This window comes from Juglans microcarpa x Juglans regia, chromosome 6S, assembly GCF_004785595.1.
Source record: "Juglans microcarpa x Juglans regia isolate MS1-56 chromosome 6S, Jm3101_v1.0, whole genome shotgun sequence".
Lineage (NCBI taxonomy): Eukaryota > Viridiplantae > Streptophyta > Magnoliopsida > Fagales > Juglandaceae > Juglans > Juglans microcarpa x Juglans regia.
The window spans coordinates 12,085,941-12,109,376 of record NC_054605.1 but is presented as its reverse complement, the minus strand read 5'-3'; the positions used below and the strand labels follow the sequence as shown (position 1 = coordinate 12,109,376).

At 33.4% G+C, this 23,436-nt stretch overlaps 1 protein-coding gene across 1 annotated transcript; it reads left to right on the top strand.

Moving 5' to 3' along the window:
- Nucleotides 1–8,338: 8,338 nt before the first annotated feature.
- On the top strand, nucleotides 8,339–23,086 carry LOC121236626 (protein STICHEL-like 2). The gene is given in 9 exon segments (XM_041133067.1): nucleotides 8,339–8,834; nucleotides 8,960–10,604; nucleotides 10,697–10,916; nucleotides 12,008–12,193; nucleotides 12,322–12,540; nucleotides 13,177–13,798; nucleotides 13,800–13,904; nucleotides 16,334–16,433; nucleotides 22,181–23,086. Coding segments are annotated over 8 exon segments (3,954 nt in total). The 5' UTR covers nucleotides 8,339–8,834; nucleotides 8,960–9,008.
- Nucleotides 23,087–23,436: the final 350 nt, after the last annotated feature.

The following is a 23,436-nucleotide window of genomic DNA, read 5'->3' as shown; positions in this document are numbered from 1 at the left end:
CTCAAACAAATGTAATTGACATAAAAGAAAAAGAGGAAGAATAATAATATTATAAAAACATAACCACTATAATCGTATCATTGTCGTGGTTGTGATCCATCAAACTTAATGTACAACGATTGTGATCCATCCAGCCCAAATTGCATCTGTAAAAAATATTAACTCATATATTAATGTGATATCGACTAATGTCATTAAAATACCATTACAGTTTGGATCCATTTACGCTTTATTAACTTTGAAGTACTGTTTCTTGGGGCTAGGTTCCACTAATGTCAGTAGCTGGTAAGCTTTTTGGAATAGCCTGATGATAAATATTTGTAAAAAACGCAGCAATAAATTATAACTCAAATATAAATATATACTTATTATATTACCTGCACGTGTCCAACATTGAAGACATCCAAATCGGAAGGGCCAAATAGCCTCCTGCAAGTATCCACAACTGAGGTATCTTCTTCATCTCGTTAATAAAATAGTAACAAATTTGTCAGATAACATTTATAAAATTTAAATCAAGAAGGTAATATTACAAATCTTCGCCTATTTGCGTTTTCCCTTTTCTTGTGCTTTCTTCGTCTTCTCCTTAACTTTCTGCAGGTCTTTCTCCATCCTAGATGCTCTCCTCAAAGATGGGGTCTGCCTTTTCCAAGCACAACACGTGGACTGAGTACTTGGGTTGAACTCCTAATTGTAGTTGTGTCCTTTGTCATGCTACCAACATTAAAATAATTTTGAGTCATCGATGGGGTTCTTGGTTCGCATTATAAAGGTTAATCATTGCATGCAACTTAATCTTTGCATCTTCTGTATGTTTTTTCGAACCCGTTACACAAGTAATCATTTTATAACAGATATTCAACAGACTTGAATACCTATTAGCATCTTCCTGCTGATCCCCTACATCATATCTGCTGTGGATTAACGAGTATTTTCTTTTGATGCATTTCCTCCATCGGTCCAAAATGTACCTATCTGGCATTGTCTCAATCCCGTTATATTTGAATACGGCAAAGATGTGCTGGCACACTATCTCCCTCATTTCGAATAAATCACAAGAACACTTGGCGATCACTAAAACCCACCGAATGTGTAACTAGCTTAGTAAAATCTCCGACACGAACTTTATCATATACCAAAAATAGGTCTTTATTGTACCATTCGTCTTAAGTAAAACTGGATCTAAGTCGATAATAACGATAAGTTGGTGTTGAAATTCACTGAATTTACCATTTATGTACAAATCTTGATATCTCTTTTCAATTAGAGATCTAGAGATGCAGGGAATTGTGACATTAAATGAGTGGAAGTCTGCGCAATTTTTGTTCTCGTTTTTCTTTTTCAAGGCATTATTATATTGATCGACAAACTCTTTCAAATTTATCATAGCATGAACATAACTTTCAAAAAAATATTCATACTCTCACTCCGCTGCATTGTACTCATTCTAGCCTAAAAAACCTCTTTTAAGAAGGCCGGTACCCAATACTACATCCATAAAAAATAGTCTCGAAGAGCTCCAGCACCACTTGCGCCCAATCGTAGATGTCTTGCCTTGTCGATTTAGTTACGTCAATCTTTTTCCAAAAGCGGAAGGTTCTCAAAACCATCCACGCCAACAACAAGAGATCCGAAACTCTTAGTCATTCGGATTCCAACAAAATCATTTGTATCTAAGACTCTTTTCACGGATTCACTCACTTTTCTATTATATCGAAAGAAACGAGATTTTTTGGGACTGATGTCGTGGTTGTGGATATTGTGAACTGTAGTCAACCGAAACTTTCCATCAGTAGCTTTTACGGCATTAATCTTTGCCTTACATTCCGTCTTTCCTGTTGAACGTGGGTTGGCGACATTCAAAATCCTATTTCGGGCCTTCCCACCACGAGCATAGGCAAAGGTAACATATCTAACAATCTCATCATTTCCCCTCTCACTCCTTTTTGTCATCACCCATAACCCGTATTTCTTACTATATTCCTTATAATAACTCATTAAATCTTCTAGGGAATTAAACTTCATCCCGAACTTTGGCTCATCATCACCATCTATTTGTACTTTTTCATGCGTTCTGGCACTGCCATAATCAGTTTCCTGTGCATCTGGTCTATCAATATTAATTTCTTCAACTCTAGAAGATCTACATGGCAATTCACTGTCCCCAACATCGGGTTGATTATCCTCCATACTAATAAATCTGCTTGTAACGGAGCTTGTATTGCTGAGAGACAATTGGTCTTCATGCCATGTTGAAATAGGTAACTAGCATTCTGGCAAAAAGAATAAAAAAGAAAAAAACTACAATTAAACTCTTGAAAATACCAACTTATTAAAATTAAGCGAAAAAGAAGTCTCTCACCACGTGTAGGTTGCTTGGATATTGGTTGGCAGCGGGATATGACAGAAAAGCCAGTGACCATGCAGGCACTGGTCCATACTAACCGTGCATTGGGATGTTTGGAGAAGTTGATAGAATGTCCTAAAATGTTATTAGAAAAATTATTTATGTATTTTGAAAATAAATATAAACTAATCTTGAATCTAATGTTATTGATATATTAAATAAAATAATATACTGCGCATGAGAGATTTGAGCTAGATAGTCTTAGGGTAGATGGATTTTCTTTTCTTTTTTCCATGTTGAGAGGGAGACAAATGCAGCTTGTCAGTAGCAATATTGTATAACTCAAACCATAGTAAAATCTATGTAACACCAAAATATAACAATTTTGGGTCACGATAACCCAAAACAAAGACTATAGATACAAAGCAGACACATGTGATACAAAAACATAAAATTAAATAGCGGGCTTTCCCACCTATTTCTCTTTCATTTTCAAGAAATGGCATATATTTATAATACTAGAACCAGCTGGGTTTCTAATGTATCATTATATTCTCCTCATTTACCCTTTTTAAGGATCAATTATTTATAGCACATGAGAAGGTTCGATCTAAAAATAAATTAATAAGACTTAGATAGAGATAGTTCAACTTTTGCGAAAACTACATCAAAATCTTCCATCGAGCTAAGCAATAATGGAGAGAAGGTATACTTAAAAAAAAATGTTTTGATATTGTAAGACCACCTCACTTGTGCTTGCAATATTAGTTATTTTATGGGTCAATAAACAAATTTAGAAATAGAATTCTTCATTAAAAAATAAAAAGAGAAAAAGGATGGCACAAAGGTTTATTTTATGGTATGATATTATTAATTGGTGTCTCAAGTGGCCATCATCCAACCAAAACTAAACATCAACATTAGCAAATCTAAGGTCTAGACTTGGAACATCATTTACTCACCAACTGAAGAACCAGTCTGCCCATTAATAAGAAAACTAAAGAACTATTCAAGGTCTAAAATGGTTTTACTTTTTATAAGCAAAAGTATTTAAGCAAATAAAAAGTCCCGCCAATTATTTGTCAAGAGAAACTCAAACGAAAGGGCAGGTACATGAATCCAAAAGGAACATACTCACCAGTAAAAGACATATACACGAGAATGTGTAAAGAACAATAGAAAATCAAATCTAAAAGAAGAGAAAGAAATACATTCAACGTGGCAATGGAAGAAGCAGAGCTGCGACTACTCGGATATGGAAATCAAGTCCAACCCACGTCGACGGCAGCTCAAATCTGGAATGTGTGACGAACAACGACTGCAACAACCAGTTCTTCAGTTCACGGTGGCAACCACAAATGGAATCGTTCCTAGAGTGAGTCCCTAGGTTCAGCTTGAGCAATGGGCTTTTTTTTTTTTTTTTTTTCAAAAAATCTACTTACAACCGGTTTGGGGAACTGGCACGACGGCGGCTTAGATCTGAAATGTGTGACGAACGATGACCATAACAACCGGTTCTTCAATCCACGGCAGAGACCACATATAGAATCGTTCCTAGAGTGAGTCTCTAGGTTCAACTCGAGCAAGGGGCTTATTTTTGTTTTAGTTTCCCTCCCTTTTGCATATTTCATCCTTTTTTTTTAATAAAATATTAGCTATGCCACGTCAGACAGTTATGCGCCGACAGTTGTATATATAAAATTTGAAATAAAAACAAAAAAGGGTGAAAAAAAATAATAATATATGCGAGTCCCAATGTACAAGTATCGAAAAGACTTTTGTAAAAATGAGAAGTTATTATAAAAATTTGTAAAAAAACTCATTCTTTCATGGTGGAATCTACTTTTTTACAAGAAAAATGTATAACTCTCAAATATGTCCACTCATATATTTTAGTTTTTTTTTTTCTTCATGGTTACCAAAGTAACTATTAGTATATTTATATATGAGTTCTGCTACATATAATCATTTTTGCGTATTCATTTTGCACTCTACTGATGTGAATGACTAAAGTAGTTATTTTATATTAAAAAAAAGTGACACGGTCAATCATATTAGTGGAGTGTAAAAGAATACATAAAAGTAATTGTACATAGAATTTTTATTTATATATATATTTTTTAACATTTTTTTTTAATGGTTAAGGATATTTAAAAAAATACTTAAAAGGAAAAGTGAAAAAAAAAAAGAAAAAAAAATCATTTGCGCTGGTGTGCATATTTGGGATGCACATATGGTATGCACCCTAACATTGTCCCCCAAATGAAGATGACTAATATGTAGAAAGTCTATCAGAGTTTTAGGCTCCTTTTGGATACAGAAATGATTTCATCTCATCTCATCATTATAATTTTTTTAAATTTTTACACAAAATATAATAAATAATTTAACATTTTCAAATCTCAAAATAATAATAATATTAAAAAAATATTTTAATAATATTTTATTCAACTTTTAACTTTCATTTAAAATATCTCATCTCATCTCACTATCCAAACAGAACCTTAATATGTAGAAAGGCCAAATCACATTATTTATGCTAGTATTCGGCCCAAAAAATATGTAACTGATGAAATATGTAAAGAAATCTTCAAAATCTCAGCTATAACTTATAAATCTACTATAAAAGTAAATGATTATAATTAATTTTAAACACAAGTTTGTATCTCCTAAATGATTACAATTAGTTTTAAACACTTACGACCCTAAACCAATTAGATTAGGGAATTTGCACTTTGTTGTTCAATTGTCACAATAACCCAGCAGTTACTGTTCAATCAACCTTTATGCATTAGGGTCTTTTAACTGTTTTTCTTTTATTTTTTAGCTTTGGGAAGAAGCTTTTTTAGGATAGAGCAATGAGATAAAGTCGTTGTGTAAATTTTACGTACTCTTTAAAAAAGCGTGATCTATTATTAAAAAAAAAATTCATATGAATATCAGATTTATTAATTTTTTCTAAAATAAGTGTGTACTGTACATAACTTACATATTTTAAAACTGTAAATATTATTTTTTATTTGGTATTCATAAGAAAAATTATTTTTTAATATTAAATCCTATATCTTTTAAAGGAGAATATGCGAAACTTACATACAAAGACCGTATTTAATGTAAATAATAATTTATACAAATCTTAAATAGATAAACTTTATACAAGTTTTTATAAAAAATTAGACTTCACTTTAAAAAAGTGTATAAAAAATTATTCTTTATTAATGAAATCTATCTTTTACAAAGACATTATATAAAATTTATCTATTTTAAATTTATACCTCGCATCACTCATCTAACATTGCTCTATATAAAATTAATAAAAAACTAAAAAAAAATCAAGGTTTTTAGCGGGACTGAATATTTCAAATCTAAAAATATCCTACCGTGGACAAAGTATGACCTCCAAACTCTAAGCATTTGACCAAAAGTACTTTTGGTCAAAAGTGGACCCCATTTTTAAAGTTTTATTGCGTACGACAAAAAGTGTACCATTAAAATCTTTTTCTCTCATCGTGTACCATTAAAATCTTATTAAAACGTCCTGTTTCTTTTGGCGCGTGAGTTTAAGACTGTATTTAAATATTGAATTGAATTGAATTGAGATGATAAAATATTATTAAAATATTATTTTTTAATATTATTATTATTTAAAATTTGAAAAATTAAATTATTTATTATATTTTATATTAAAATTTAAAAAACTATAATGATGAGCTGAAATGGGTTTAAGAACCAAACGAATCTCCCACATAATTAATTAAATTTTAAACAAAAAATGTTTGGTTTTTAAAATCTTTTATGAAAATAATTTTTTATCCTTCCTCTATTTATTTCCGGATTAAGGACCTAAGGTTGTTGCAAATATGATCTATAATGAGAGATAAATAAATATGAGACTAATGCTAGATAAAGTTTTAGAATGTGTAAGTTTCGCATACTAACTTTAAAAAAAAGTTAGGTTTAATATTAAAAAATATTTTTTTATAGAGTTCCAGATTTATCTATTTTTTGTAAATTGAGTGCACGGAACTTACACATTTTAAAATAATGAATATCATTTCTCTAAATATAATCCATAGACACTACAGTATTTAATTTTTTCTAAAAATTACGCCTCAATATTAAAACATTCAATTAACGAATATCTATAAGTTATTCCCTTCAAATTCTTTTTTCCTATTGAAGTATTGTTTTTTTCCAAACTATTATTTCATTTGATGCATAAATGATATATTTTTCCATCATTATGATAAGATTGCTTAAAAGCTCAAGACATAACTCGATTTTTGTTATAGAGAACAAAAATAAAATCTAAATAATATAGTTCTTTCAATTAAGAGGGATTAAATATATATAGTCGAGACTAGGCTCGGGTCAAGTTTCAAGATTTATATATATTAGGATGAAAAATATTCATTTATTGTGTACTTTTATTGAGTTGCATATCTATATTAATAAATTATGTTTCAACAAAAGATGATCAAAACCAAGTCTTTGTTGTACATATTTTGATCATATTTATGCATATATGATAAATAATTATGCAATTATAAATCACAATTATTGTGTATTTATGGACGTTACACCCGTAAGTAATAACCTAATATAAGATTTTTATTGTTCACATAATAGATAAGAATGTAATATATATATATATATATATATATATATATAATTTTTCATATCTAAACAGTCCTAAAATCTGACACAAGAGCATTCACAATAGTTTTTGTATCTTATTCTATTTTATCTAATGACTTTTACAATCTACTATATATCAGTTTATCTATTTTTTTATTATTTAAATAATATTTTTTGAATATTTTTTATTCATTTTAAATATTTTATTTAACTATAAATAAATTTACAATATCTCTTCGTATACAATTCCATACAACTATGTCCAATACATATAAAATAGGGATTTAAAAGCTAAATTAAAAAATGAGCTTATAGTATGATAATATTAAAATATAAATATACTTATTTCTTTTATCAAGCACATTTGTAATGTCTTTACATCTTTTAATATTTTATAATATTCCCTGTTAATGTGATTGTAACGTGTCTATCCACAATCTAATTGATAAAAATAACCTAAATAAAAAATAACTAAAATCAGAAAATGAAAACAAAATGAGTGTATTAAGAGTTTTTTTTCACACACATGCGTTCCTAAACATTGATATAGGATGCCACTATAATAGGAAATAGTAAAAAAAATAGCATAAAAAAAACTGAAAATAAATAAACATGAAGGAGTGAGAAATAATGAATAAAAAGTGTTTAGATAGATGAATAATTTATTCTACATGTAGAGGATTATTGTAACGAATTGTATTTTAAATTTCCTTTTACATGATTGAATGAATTCCTATTTTAAGTAATTTTTCAAATAATTTACATTTATTCTATAATTAATAAACAGTTGAGAATGCTGGAAGCTCTAATTAACTTTATTTCAGATAATGTAAATAAAAAAAAAGAAGTAATTTCCGCCATTTTCTCGGTAAACAAACGGGGAGCCAAACGTCTAGGACGCGCCAGACGGAGCGTGGAGGCAGCTTACACAATTGATCCGACAAGCAACTAAAAACCAACTGAAACCGCCGTATTCGACACCAAAAGAATCATCCATCAGGTTCCCTGACCGAGACCAGACCAGGGAAGGAAACCTCTCTGCTACCACTCTGCAGCGAATGAACAAAGATATTCTTCCGAATCAAATTCTCTTTCTCGCTGTCGCTCTGTCTCTGTGTCGCTGTCTCTGTCTCTGTCTCTGTACGCGTCGGCCCGACCCTCACAATCAATGGCGCCCCTCACATCCCTCCGCATTAATGACATTTACTACTTTGCCAGAAGCTCAACTACCAACGCGTCTGTTTTAGGGCAATGGTTTTCGTATCCCGTCTTCTACGCTGCTGCTGCATATTTCCTCAACCTCGAAGAGCTCGGTAGGTGTGTTTTTTTTTTTTGTCGTTGTTGTTCCGTATTCTTTGTTTTTATTACTAGTTGATGTTTACTGTGGAATATTTGAATTCTAGTTTGTCTGTTTCCCCCACTCTCTCTAGAAGCTGTACTCACGTCTGTCTTGGAACTCTGTAATGGCAGAGAAGGTGGGAATATTTCATCTGTGTAGAAGGCTTTTGCTCTTCTCATCAAGAGGCAAAAAAAAACGTGTATTTAAAAAAAAAAAAAAAAAGGTTATAATGCTATTCTTCGATGAAAGTTGTGCTGCATTGCTTATTCGTCTTCTAGTTTGATGGGTTCCTTAAATGTTGGCTTTCATTTTCCACGAATGCTAATACTGAATGCATTTAGCGAGGAATCGGGAGATTCTGTACCCTTTTGAATTGTTTCGTTTCTTGTTTATTTGTGAAGTGAACGCGTTGTTTTGAGCAATGAATGTGGCAATCTGACCTTGTTTTTGAACCAGTTTGGTTCTTTTTCTCTGTACTAGTGGTTCCGTGTTTCTGGAAGTATAAAGCTGGTAAGATTTGGCGACTCATTGGAATGATCTGGTTGTTTTTGCTTATCCCTTTTGATCTTTTCCTAATGAGTTTTTGTTTCTGGTGCTTCTTTGTAGATATTGATATTTCAGTTTGCAATTTGCAGTGTGCGCAACACTTCATTTTGATCGGAGGATTTGATTTGTTTTGGAGTGATGGATGGGCGGCGGCATTCTGTGGATCTTCCTATCTCAAGGACTCTAGTAGCACTGAGGAGAGTTAGGTCACTGAGGGATCCGTCCACTAATTCTATGAGCAAATTCTCTGCTTTGGTTGACACTGGGAACTGGGAAATTGATTCGAGTGAAGGGATTTCTCTGCAATTCAAGAATGATCGACAAGAAGTTGGCTCTGATGGTGATGCTTTGAGATCAAAGAATTTAGGTTTCTATGGACTAAGAGAGGATTGTGTTGATGATTTTGAGCTAAATTGCGGTTTGGGAAAAAGCAAGTTGAACTCAGGTAAGAACACGGGTTGGGTAGGAAAGACAGGCCCTCCTAGCAAGACCAAACAGGTTGATGGATTAGACTATTGTGCATCGAATTACAAACCACTGAGTGAAAGGTATTTTGACGATCATGAGGATTCTGGATTGGATCTGACATGCATCACACCCTCCAGCAATCGTTTTGAGGACCTCGATACCTATAAGGAGCCAAGTGTGGAATCATCACGAGCAGAACAAGCAGATCACATCATATCAACACAAAAGTTGCCATATAAAAATCAGGTGAAATCATTTGGGGTTGTGGGTGATGGAGTGAGTTGTGAAGCTAGTCCATGTGCATCTGTAAGTGATGCTATTTCAGGCCATAGTGCACCACTATTGGAAAATGAAGAGGATGATGATGTAGTTGACAGTCATCATGGCTGTGGTATAAGCTGCTGCTGGTTAAGGACTCCTAAATTTAGAGAGTCGTATCTTTCTTATGATGCAGAAGAACATCCCTTAGTGTCTGGGGATGTGGATAGCCCCGCATTTTATAAAAAGAGGATCTTGAAACATATTAATAATGAAATCACTCCATATTCAGAAACTCCTAGGTGTTTGAGTGAGAAATTCAGGCCAAAATCTTTCAGTGAATTGGTTGGACAAAATGTAGTTGCAAGGTCTCTGTTGGGTGCCATCTCTAAAGGCAAGATAACATCATTTTATCTCTTCCACGGTCCCCGTGGCACAGGCAAGACCTCTGCTTCAAGGATATTTGCGGCAGCACTGAATTGCCTATCGATTGAGGAGGATAGGCCATGCGGTCTGTGTCGAGAATGTGTTCTGTTCTTTTCTGGAAGGAGCATGGATGTTAAGGAAGTGGATTCTGTGAGAATTAATCGGATAACTAGGGTTAGATCCCTTTTTAAGAGTGCAGCCATCCCTCCGGTTTCCTCGCGGTTCAAGGTTTTCATTATTGATGAATGCCAGTTGTTAAGGGGGGAAACATGGGCAGCTGTTCTGAATAGCCTAGATAGCCTTTCTCAACATGTCATTTTTGTAATGATCACTCCTGACCTGGACAGTGTGCCTCGAAGTGCAGTGTCACGGTCACAAAGATATCACTTTCCAAGGATAAAAGATCTTGATATTGCAAACAGGTTGGAGAAAATTTGCACCCAAGAGGGTCTCGACTTTGATCAGGCTGCTTTGAACTTTATTGCCTCTAAATCCAATGGTTCACTTAGGGATGCAGAGATGATTCTTGATCAGCTAAGTTTGCTTGGTAAAAAGATCACTATGGCCTTGGCCTATGAGCTTGTGAGTGCCAGACTATTGTTTGTTAGAGGGAATTCTATATCACCCCCTCATTCAAAACTGTAACATAATTTCCCTTTGGTTTTGGTTTGCAGATCGGGATTGTTTCTGATGATGACTTGCTTGATTTGCTGGATTTGGCTTTATCATCTGACACTTCAAATATGGTAGTAAGGGCCAGGGAACTCATGAGATCAAGGATTGATCCTATGCAACTTATAACACAGCTGGCGAATCTCATTATGGACATTCTTGCGGGTAAATGTCAGGAAGGTAACTCTGAAGTCAGAAGAAAGTTCTCCACTAATCATACCTGTAAGTACCATGTACTCTCACCTATACCAATGTTATCAGAGTTTACAAGTTGCTGCTACATGAACCATGTTTGGCCTTCCCAACTCTCATCATCCCTTGATGTGGTATTAAATGATAAGTTCACAAGGAAAATGTAATAAATAATTTCCAATTACCTAATGCCACATCATATGATGATGAAATGATGATGAAAGTTGGGATGATGAGTAGCATTACTCAGTCATGTGGTGACCTTTGAAGACAACTTCCAACTCTCAATCTTATACTATTAAAATTTTTATTTTATTTTATCATTTCTCTGCTTTCTGCTCTCACCCTCTCATCTTCAAATTGGAATGTGCTTCACGCTCCCCTTCATAGGTCGTCACACTTCTATTTTGACATCAATTTAAGGATCTATATGGTTTTGTGAACATGTCTAGAGAAATGCGGTTCATTTTTTTGGATGGTTGGCATTGTTATTAAAACCAATTGCAATTATGTAATTTTTTTTTTTTTAAATTATCTTCATTCTGCTAATAATTTCCTATTACAGACATGCATGGCAGTGAACACCCCCCCCCCCCCCCCCCCCCCCCCCCCAAAAAAAAAAAAAAAAAAAAAGAAGGAAAAAGAAAAGCTCTCTCTCTTGTGAAATTTTATAATTTCAACCACTTATTGTTAAAGAGACATACAGTTTCTACCTCAAAGTCCTTTGACAACCATCGATCTATTTAGATAACTTGAAACCGCATCTTCCCTTAATATTTTGTCCCATAACCTTTCGAAATGCCCTCTTGTTTAATAGTAATTGCACTGCACAGCTGCAGTGGCGGTGCATCATGGTATCTTTGCAGATGATTAAATCAATAGTGACAAATTTCTTCTATATCGTTGGTATATGTGTGTATGGGTGTGTTTGTGAATACAAACACATGCTCACACTTTTCATTGGATTCTGACCTTCACTGCTATTTTATTTACTGTTCTAATTTATTGTTTGTTTAGCTTCATGGTGGCTGCATGTTGTTTACCACAGTCCACTCTTATGTTTTACCTGTTACTATTTGCTTATAACAATGCTGACTGAGTTCTGCAATGTTGCATAATAGCTGAAGTGGACATGCAGAAACTAAGTCATGGATTGAAAATACTTTCAGAAACGGAGAAGCAATTTAGGGTGTCTAAGAATCAAACAACATGGCTCACTGTAGCTCTTCTACGTTTAAGCTCTATGGAGTCTTCTTCCCTGGGTTCAAATGACTCAAACTTGTGTTTGAAACGTGCACAAGACCAAAGTGAGGATCATCATGATTATTTCTTTTTAATAAATGAGTTTTTTTGTGCACTTCAGTTCCTCCAGGAGGAGGGGTAGGATTAGTGGGGTGAAACTTTCATCTCCAAATTTGTTCATGTTTGGATGCAGATGGTGATTTTTGCACTTTGTCTGCCACTGGGGACCGGTCAAAACATCTTGTAACTTGTTCTTTTGACGACTATAAACCACATAAATTGGGAATACAGGAGGATTGTAAAGGAGAGTTAGAGTCCATATGGAAGAGAACTACAGACTTGTGCCAGTCCAAGTCACTCAAGAACTTCCTAAAGAAACAAGGGAACCTGTCATCTCTTTGCGTTAATCAAGGTAAACCAATCCGCTTATTGTTATCCAAAACTATTTTATATCTATATAATAGTTGGGACCATTGGTGACCTTAGCTTTCTCAAAGGGCTGTAAGAAATAAAGTTAAAAAGAGAGAGACCAGAATGTCCTTGCTGGTGGCTTTTGTTATGCCATATTGATAAGAGATGGAATGACGAGTGAAGTAATTCAACTCTGAGCAATGGGATGCTGGTGAGCCTAGCTCAAACAGCCTCTCTCCAGTAGAAAGGGATGGAGGGTTTTTTCATGTTTTTAAGACTCACAGTTTGTGTCTTTACTTAATAGAAAAATCGTAAGAGGAATATGATCAAGCAATTTGTTATGTAGACATGAAAGTTTTGGTGTAAGAGTTAGGTGGATGGGGTGTAGTCATCTAGAGTGTTAATACAGAGCCCAATTTAGTGACGCCTTATCTTTGATAATTGGCTTCAGTTACGTGGATGTTTTCAACCTTTTTTTGTTTTGTCATCTCACCTCTTGTGCATGGAAATGAGGGTGAACTATTAATGTACATGCAAATTGTTCTGTTGTTACAACCATAGTTATATGCTTCTGGATACTTGTTGTGGGTCTTGCTGTACCTTTTGAGTGATGGCTGAGTGGATGATCAAATTTCAGGTCTTGCAGTAGCTGAATTGGAATTCCAACATCCTGACCATGCATCTAAGGCTGAAAAGTCATGGAAACAGATTGCTAGTTCACTCCAGTCTATTCTTGGTTGTAATGTAGAGATCAGGATCAACCTTGCACATTGTGTTTCTGATCCAAAGTGCCCGAAAGTGAGCAAGCCATCTTTCTTTTTGTTTTGTTGTTCTCGTAGAATGCAGTGGAAGCCACACTCATCCATTGACCATGGAAGTGATTCAGACCTTTCTGAATACACGTCCAAGAAGGCTATTATAAAAGATAGACCAAATTTAACTTCTACCTCAAGTGGGGCTTGCCAAATGCCACATTACTCCGATCACAGAGCTGAGGTTGTAAGGACACTGAGAAATAGTGAAGGAAATGTGTTGAGCATAGGAATGGCCTCATCACTCAGATCATCCGAGAATGATATGCCAAAGATGCATATGTTAGGAGTTGAACCTTTGACAGCAGAGGGTGGAGGTCAGGATTTGTCTGTTCACAAACCAGAGGATGGGCCAAGCTGTTTCTCGAGAATACTAAGGCTTCAAAAGAATTTGCATTCCGCAAACTCTTCTCGGATGATCCCTCCGGGTATAGAAAAAGGAAACAAGTGCATTGTCTTTCCGTGGGACATTGTCTTTTGAAACTTGTTTCTCTTCTTGTGATCCTGATGTTTGCTCTAACAACTATACTAGCAACTCTAGAGATGACAACGGGTAAGTGGTTTTGCTGCCGCTTTTTTCTCACAGCACGATTGCTTCATTTGATATATGATTAATAATAACGGATACCTCAAGGGCCGTTTTCAACCAGCAAACACTGAAAAAGGATGATAAAAAGTCATCAACCTAAAGCTTTTCTAGAGTATCTTGAAGAGGTGACAACATTGTGGGTCTCGGTGTAATAAAGGACTTTTTTTTTTTTAATTATTATTATTATTTTATTTTATTTTTTATTTTATCATAGAACCATTATTTCTTTTTTGTCACGCTCTTGATAAGTGTAATTTTTACATGATTTTTATTACTCTTTTACTTATTAAAATTGTTAGTTTTCCTTTATTTCTTTTGATTTATTTATTTTTATTTGCTTGTATTTGAAGGAATGAGAAGATTTAGTTTAAAAGAAGGGCATTATGGTACATTCAAGAAATGAAACAAAGGGAGTTTAACGTAATCTCGAATTGAAAGTGTCTCTGCACAGTCTTGAATATTCTCATCATATCTCTCGCGTTAGAGATCAGACTGAGCTGATTCAAAAGGAGTTGGAAAGTTAACTTAACGGGCTACAATTGTTCCTGAAAAATAGACTTGTTGTAATTTCGCTTGAAAAACATGGCCCACAATCTAAGTTTGAAAATCTGCAGAATTGATAGCGCGGATTGAGGATTGATTTTCTTTCCTTGTGAGGATGGCTTCAATGAAAAAAAGAGCATCAAGAGTCTATGACTTAGCTTTGGAGGGGAGAATCTGACATCAAGGAAGAGATGGATTTTTGAGTTTTTTTTTCTTTATTCTGAATCTCTTTTAATTGCTGGATGTTAAACTCTTTGATTATGTTTTTATTTAGTTTTATTATGAGCTAAGTTCTATTTTCTAGGGCTATGATTTAGCCTAACTATGATAGTGTGAATCTTACTTTAATTGAATTAATTTAGTATTTGTTTCATATTGTTGAGTAGTTCATTCTGGACTTAATGCTTGTGAATAATTGATCATCGTTTACATGATTTGGGATTTAATTTGAGACTGAGAAGTGATAATTGTTTCGTATGTTTGTAATGCCATAAGGAATCCGTAGGATAGAGATATCTATGGATTTGTGTAATTTTTACGAGGGTTTTTTTGTTCTTAATGAATTTTGACATATTTAGAATTTTCACAGAGATGTAGAAAATTGCTTGTTGGGATATTTTGGTAATACTTGAGAAAGATTATTGAATAAATTAGAGAGACTTGATTATCAATAATACAAAATAATTATAATTAATTCAATTAGGAAATTCGCATAGGATTAATTATGGTGAATAGGAAACCCTAGAATCTTGTTTTCTTGATTTCAATTTGCTTATTTAAATTTGCTTATTTTAAATTTTCTAGTTCAACAATTCATTCCTATTCGAATTATCAAACATATCATAATTTATTAAATTTTGGTACTTATTAGTAATTTTTCAATTCACGCGAGACAATACTCATTCACTTTATTACTTGTTACGATTCGTGCAAATGGTTTTATGTTGTGTAATGTTGTGTAAAACACACACACCAACGATGATAAATAAAGTAAAAGTAATCACAATCAAGTACACGATGCACAATATACGTGGTTCGGCAAATTGCCTAAGTCCACATAGCTGCAGAAATCTTATTAATTAGAGGAGATTACAATCACTCAGTCTCAATTCACTCTTTAGGACTTTTTGTTCTCTCACACAATATGCACTCACTAGACAATTGTTCTATTTCAAAATATACTGAAAGTCATCCAACATAAGTCAAATATGACAAATATATAGCAAACGACGTTGGAAACACTAAATAGAAAAATCTGCGTTCTTCGCTCAAGTGGTGTGTTGGGCGCGCCTTGAGTGAATAATCAAATCAACATTGACTCGAGCGGGGTGTCGAGCTGGAGTTGAGCGAACTCACGGGTTGAGCTTCGCTCGAGCCCACTGTTGAGAGCGCACGTCGAGCGAACTTCAAGCAAACACTCTGTTTCTCGATTTTCAGCTCTAAAACCAATCTCTACATAAACCCCAACATTTTGCTGCCTCTTTTCTCTCACATCACGATTGCTTCATTTGATATAATATGATTAATAATAACGCATACCTCAAGTGCCGTTTTCTGCCAGCAAACATTGAAAAAGGATGATAAAAACTCATCAAACTAAAGCTCTTCTAGAGTATCTTGAAGAGGTGACAACATTGTGGGGCTGAGTGCATTAAAGGACTCTTTTTTTTTTATTTTTTTATTTTTTTATCATAGAACCATGATTTCTTTTTTGTCACGCTCTTAAGTGCATTTCCATTGAAGATCTTGTTGTCTGTGTGGCAGACTGAGGGAGAACCACCCACATTTCTTCAATACCATATTCGAATTGAATGTGAAATTTTGACCAGATTGGTGTGTTCATGTTGCAGGTTTGCAGCCAAGGCATCCATCCCCACAGAAGGTGATGAAAAGTTTTCTGGATCGGGAAACCTCACGCCTGCTTATATCTTGAATTTAAAGCTAGCTTTGGTCCCAACGAATTGCAGACCCATAAAAATTATGGAATTACATTTCTCATTTTTTTAAACTGATACAAATAACTTACAATAGTTACCTTAGCTATCAAAGTTGCATTGTGTTTTTCAATTACCAAGAAGTTGTAATATGCATCCTCGATTAAGATTCGACTCTTAATATTGTGGTTCTGTCGCTTATTTTCGTCTATTTTTTGTTTAAAGATCTGTAGTTTGATTGACATAATTCTAGCCTCCAAAATGGAGGTGAGAAGTTTGAAACCCCTTCCCCGATTAAAAAAAAAAAAAAAAGTGAGTGCAATAATTGGAGGATAATCAGAACTTCCACCTAGAAAAATCAGTCATCAAATTCTCTCCATCTTCAACACCAATGACACCACGAGTACACAGTGATCCAAATTCCAACCATACCCTGTTTTTATTTTCTCTTTTTCTTATTTTTTCCTCGATCTGAACATTTTGAGGCCCATTTACTTTTCATGTAGGCCTAAGGACGTGCACTGAGTTCTGCCCATTTCTATGAGATTGCTTTCTCAAAATTTCAAATGGTTAAGTACTAGATTCATCTTTGTAGTTTTTTTGCCTTAAAACTAAATTGTTCTTTATGTTTTCAATTGCATTTTTTTTATGATTGTTAGACTAATCAAACTTGATCCATTTGTCATAATTCTATCAGTAAATCATAAGACAAGTTGACGTGGCTTGCCACATCAAATGATACATGTAAAACGTTTAAATGTTACTGAAATAAAATAATTAATATATACATAAATAAAAGAGATAAATGGTGGTCTCATTTTAAAGGTAAAGAGATTTAGGCATGGTTTGGATAGTGAGTTGAGATAAAATGAGATGAGAGATGAAAGTTAAATATTGTTAGATTATAAATTTTTTAGTATTAATTTTGTTTTGAGATTTGAAAAATTTGAATTGTTTATTGTATTTTGTTTGAAAATTTAAAAAAATTATAATGATTAGATGAGATGAGATAGTTTCACTAAACAAACTAGGCCTAAGCTGCCCACATCGAGCCATAATGATTGCTTGAGCCACCTTTGTGGTGGCCCTTGCATAGCCATGAGTTAATTTGGGTCAACTAGTGGGGGTTGTGGCTCATCATAGAGCCACATTGTGGTGACCCAAAACTAACGGTTTGTTTAAGAGCACAAATCATTTTTCATAATTTTTTTTTGAACATCATTAAAATATAAAAAAAAAAAATTTTACGAATAAAGAAATCTCATAAAAGTAAACCCATAAACTAACGACATGACTTGATGTGGTATGTTAGATTGTAAAATTACTTTTATTTTAATGTATTATATGAAACCATGTCAGTTTATAGATTTACTTTTGTGAAATCTATTTGGTTTTTTTTTTTTTTAATTTTTAAGAAGAGCTGGTAGCCACACACATAGTAGCCTCGTCTCAAGTTTATTAATAAAATCCTCACTTATGGCAGATGAATACTGTGGAAACACCATTACACTTGAGAGTTTACAAAATAAAACGATATAAACTAACCCAAAACTAAGTGTCAAAACAAGCCAATAAAATCAAAATAAAACCAGCAAAAATAAAATTCTAACAAACCTTTTTTTTTTTAAACAAAGAAACAATTTAGCCAAATCTTACATAAGGAAGTCCCAACTTATCTGTCTTTAATAGGGGTATAAATTCAAATCAGAAAACCGGTCCAGGACCGGACAGGTTCTTAGAATGTGAAAACTAGCCAGGACCAGTCCGGTTCCGGTTTTAGAATTTTCCGGACCGGACCTGACTGGTTAATAAAAAATAATATTTATATTATTGTATATATAAGTTTTATACAAAATATTATATATATATATTAATATATATAAGTTTTATATATTATGTATAATTATAAAGTTTTATATGAAATTTTTATATATAATATATATAATTATATATATTCATATATGAAATAATTTTTTATTATAATTTATAAATTATTAAATAAAATGTTAATACTAATATATAAGTTTATAACTAATACTAATAGTCTAATATAGACTAATGACTATAGTTATACTTATAATTAATACTACAAGTTTTTACTAAAAGTTTATAACTAATACTAATATTAAACAGTACTGCTACAGGTACACGCCCGAGGTACCGTTTGCGTAATTGGTGGCTAACGTGGCATCAAGCCGATATTATTAAAAAAAAAAAAAACACAAACAAAAAACTCGATTTCGGACAAACAAATCAAAATGCTCTCAGCGCCAAATTCGTATTTTTCATCCATCCACATCGTCTGGTCGAACCCATCCCCATCGTCATGTCGAACCCATCCTAGAAGAAGCTTCGTCGCTGCGCCGTCGAACCCTCATCTGCGTCGGTGGTTGATTTTTGTGTTAGAGAAAGTGTCGTCGTGCCGTCGTGGGTGGACTTGGGTTTATGCTTCTGTTTGATGCAGTTTTTGCAACAATGTGCCTCTATTTGATGCAATTTTTCTTCTATTTGCCTCTGTTTGATGCTGTTTTTGCTTCTATTTTTCTATATCTTTGATTATTTGAACAATGGGTAGACTAAATTTTGATTGTATGTTCTATTTTATGCTATTTTCGCCACTGCATTTCTTTACATAAATTCCTTTTTCTCCTTTTTGGCCGTGGGTTTTAAAGGGAATATAATTTGTAAGCAAAAATCCTTCTACTAAATTAAAGTGAGAGGGGACAAACAATTTTTTTAGGTAGTAAAGTAAAAGCGAGAGCCACTTTTATTTGTGAGGTTTTGCCCGTACAAGCTAGTGCTTTTGAGCTAAGTAAAAGGATGCATATAATATTGTGGGAGATTGGAGTGATCTACAGAGAGTTTATGGTCATAATAATCTGCAGAGAGCTAAGTAAAAGGATGCAAATGTTATACTGGTGAGGTGAAAACAAGTGGTGCAGTTTGAGTTTAAGAACTGCAGAATCAAAAGGAAATGAAATGGGTATTTGAGTGTGAGGTGAAAACGAGTGGTGCAGTTCGAGTTTAAGAACTGCAGAATCAAAAGGAAATGAAATGGGTATTTGAGTGTGAGGTGAAAACGAGTGATGCAGTTCGAGTTTAAGAACTGCAGAATCAAAATGAAATGAAATAGGTATTTGAGTTTCAGGGAGGCCAAAAGACGAAAGGGTATTCGAGTTTCAAAACCGAAAGCATACCATTTTAATAATCTCACGTGGAATCAAGGGTATGCAGGGGGTACCCTTCCTGGGTACAAGTAGCGTTTTTCAATATTAAATATATAGTTTATAACTAATACTAATATATAACTTATAACTATACCAATAGTCATATTAATACTATTATATAGTCTAATATATTATTTAGCTATACTAATATATAAGTCTATAACTATTTAACTAATACTAATAGTCTAATATAGACTATAGTTATACTTATGCTAATATAGCTATACTAAATCACTAAAAGTTTATAACTAATACTAATATATAGTTTATAACTAATACTAATATATAACTATACTAATAGTCTAATATTAATACTATTATATAGTCTAATATATTATTTAGCTATACTAATATATAAGTCTATAACTATTTAATTAATACTAATAGTCTAATATAGACTATAGTTATACTTATACTAATATAGCTATACTAAATCACTAAAAGTTTATAACTAATACTAATATATAGTTTATAACTAATACTAATAGGCTAATATTAATACTATTATATAGTCTAATATATTATATAGCTATACTAATATACAAGTCTATAACTATTTAACTAATAGTCTAATACTAATAGTTTAATATAGAATATAGACTATAGTTATACTTATACTAATATAGTTATACTAAATCACTATAACTAATACTAATATATAACTATACTAATAGGCTAATATCAATACTTTTATATAGTCTAATATATTATATAACTATACTAATATATAAGTTTATAACTATTTAACTAATACTAATAGTTTAATATAGACCATAGACTATAGTTATACTTATACTAATATAGTTATACTAAATCACTATAACTAATACTAATATATAACTATACTAATAGGCTAATATTAATACTATTACTATTATATAGTCTAATATATTATATAGTTATACTAATATATAAGTCTATAACTATTTAACTAATATTAATAGTTTAATATAGACTATAGTTATAGTTATACTAAATCACCATAACTAATACTAATATATAACTATACTAGTAGGCTAATATTAATACTATTATATAGTCTAATATATTATATAGCTATACTAATATATAAGTCTATAACTATTTAACTAATACTAATAGTTTAATATAGACTATAGACTATAGTTATACTAAATCACTATAACTAATACTAATATATAACTATACTAATAGGCTAATATTAATACTATTAGACTATGGTATATTAAATGTATTACAAATATATATATTATATAGTCTAATATATAATATATTTGACTATAGAATATTAAATGTATTACAAATATATATATAGTTGTATTAAATCACTATAATCACTATAATCTATTAAATGTATTACAAATATATATAAATTTTAATTATCATTTAAAAAAAAAAACACATTGAAAATAATCAAATATTAATTAAATAAGTAAAGGCCAAACGACGTCGTTTTCGGCCAAAACTAAACCATAAATCGTGTCTCTTTCAAGTTTCATCTTTCCGCCTCTCGTCTCTCACTTCTTAGATTTGGGACTACACACTGCCACCGCACTCTGCTCTCGCCTCTCATTCTCTCCGCTCTCGTGTCGTCGTGCGCTCAGTGGCTCACTCTCTCGTGACTCGTCTGTGACTCCGCCTCCGCCTCGGCTCAGTGAGAAGTCCCTCATCGCTCACGCTTTCGTTTCTTGCTCTCAGTCTCAACTCTCCCGCCTCTCACTCTCTCGTCTCTCAACTCTCCTGCCTTTCACAACTCAACTCTCCCGTGTCTCACTCTCTCGTCTGTCGTCTCTCAATCTCTCTTCTCTCAACTCTCCCGGCCCTTGTCTCTCTGCCGATCTGCCACCACGGTAAGGTTTTTTTTTTTTTTTGAAATTACATTCTAGGATTTTTGTGATTGGGTTTTGTGATATTATGATTTTTGTGATTGGGTTTTGTGATATTGGGATTTTTGTGAATCTGTGACTGTGATTGCTGATTGGATTTTCAGTTTTATGATATTAGGGTTTTTGAATTCAAAATTTAGGATTTTTTGTAATTGTGTTTATTATTGTGTTTGTGATATAGGATTTTTGTGATTGGGTTTTGTGATATTAGGGTTTTTGTGATAATGGGATTTTTGTGAATCTGTGACTGTGATTGCCGATTGGATTTTCAGTTTTGTGATATTAGGATTTTTGAATCCAAAATTTAGGATTTTTTGTAATTGTGTTTATTATTGTATTTGTGATATTAGGGTTTTGTGAAATTGATTAGAATGTAGGGTTTTCAGTTTTGTGATATTAGGATTTTGTGATCGGGTTGGTGGTATTAAACCATGAATGGACACGTTAATATGGCTTGGTAGCAAGGATGGAAGTTTCTCAACAACAAGCGCTTGGGACTGGATTCGCATATCGACCCCAAAGCATCAATGGATGGACTGGATTTGGCACTCTGCTTTGCCAAAAAAATTTTCCATTCTCCTATGGAAGGCAATGAATAATAGCCTGAGTGTGGTGAAAGGATTAGGCGCTGTGGAATTCATTTAGTCTCTAAATGTGAATGTTGTCCACAGGGAGGTGGTGAAGACATTAATCATGTTCTATACAAGGGTAAGGTTGCGGCTAGACTTTGGCAAACGTGCTCCAGTTTCTTGGGGGTTCCCTATGTGGCTAATAGATCCTGGTTGGCAACTGTTGAAGCTTGGTTCAGAAGAACAAGAAAGTCTTCAAAGGTTGGTAGTTTGATTGGGTTGGCTCCATGTATTCTAATATGGAATCTATGGATGTGGAGGTGTTCGGCACGCATGGAGGGAAACAAGGAGGGCTTTAATGGTTTGTGGAGGAAGGTCAAATACTGGCTCCACTGGGTTGGTCTGAGGCTCAGGGAAGCAGGAAACCTGCATCGTCGAGACCAAGTAATTTTAGAAGACTTAAACTTGCCGGCTTTAGCTCTTTCAAAAAGAATTATTACAGTTTCTTGGGAAAAGCCGGAGTTTGGTTGGTTCAAATTAAATACGGATGGTAGTAGCTTGAGAAACCCAGGGGAGTCGGGTGCTGGGGGACTAATTAGAGACCATGATGGAAATCTGGTTGTTGCCTTCTCTGAATATATTGGAGTGGGTTCAAACAACAAAGCGGAGTTGCTGGGGGTCCTTTTTGGTCTATGTAGTTGCAAGGCAAGGGATTTGGTGAATATTGTTGTTGACTTAGATTCATCGTTAATTGTGAATTGGTGGAAGAAAGGTAGATGTCAGGTTTGGTACCTGGAGGATTTTTGGGAGGAAATAATAGTGCTCACCCGAGGTCTTAATATACGGTTTAAACATGTTTTTAGAGAAGGAAACAAAGCTGCGGATTGGCTTGCAAACGATGGTAGCGCGGGAAGGACACAAGAGTATACATCGAATCACATCCCAAGGGAACTCAAAGGGATATTATGCTTGGATAAGTGTGGATTACCTTACATCAGAAGGAGGTAGAGGTCTGTTTTGGCGTCAATTTCAACACGGCGTCAATTACGTTCACATGGTCCTTGTAGAGGATTTAGTCTTTTCAGTTTTAGAACTTGGTTTATACTTGGTTCAGGCCTTGGTTTTTCTTTTTTTTTTGACACTTGGTTTTGGGTTTTAGTTTTATAGTGTTTGATTCTGTAAGCCCCTAAGTAATGATGATTCCACGGTTTTCCTTTGCCATAAGTGAGGTTTTCTTTTTAATAAATTTGGGACAGGGTCGCTATGTGTGTGGCTACTGGCTCTTAAAAAAAAAAAAGGGTTTTGTGATTGGGGTTTTTTTTTTTTTTTGTAATAGTTATATTTATAAGTTTGTAGGC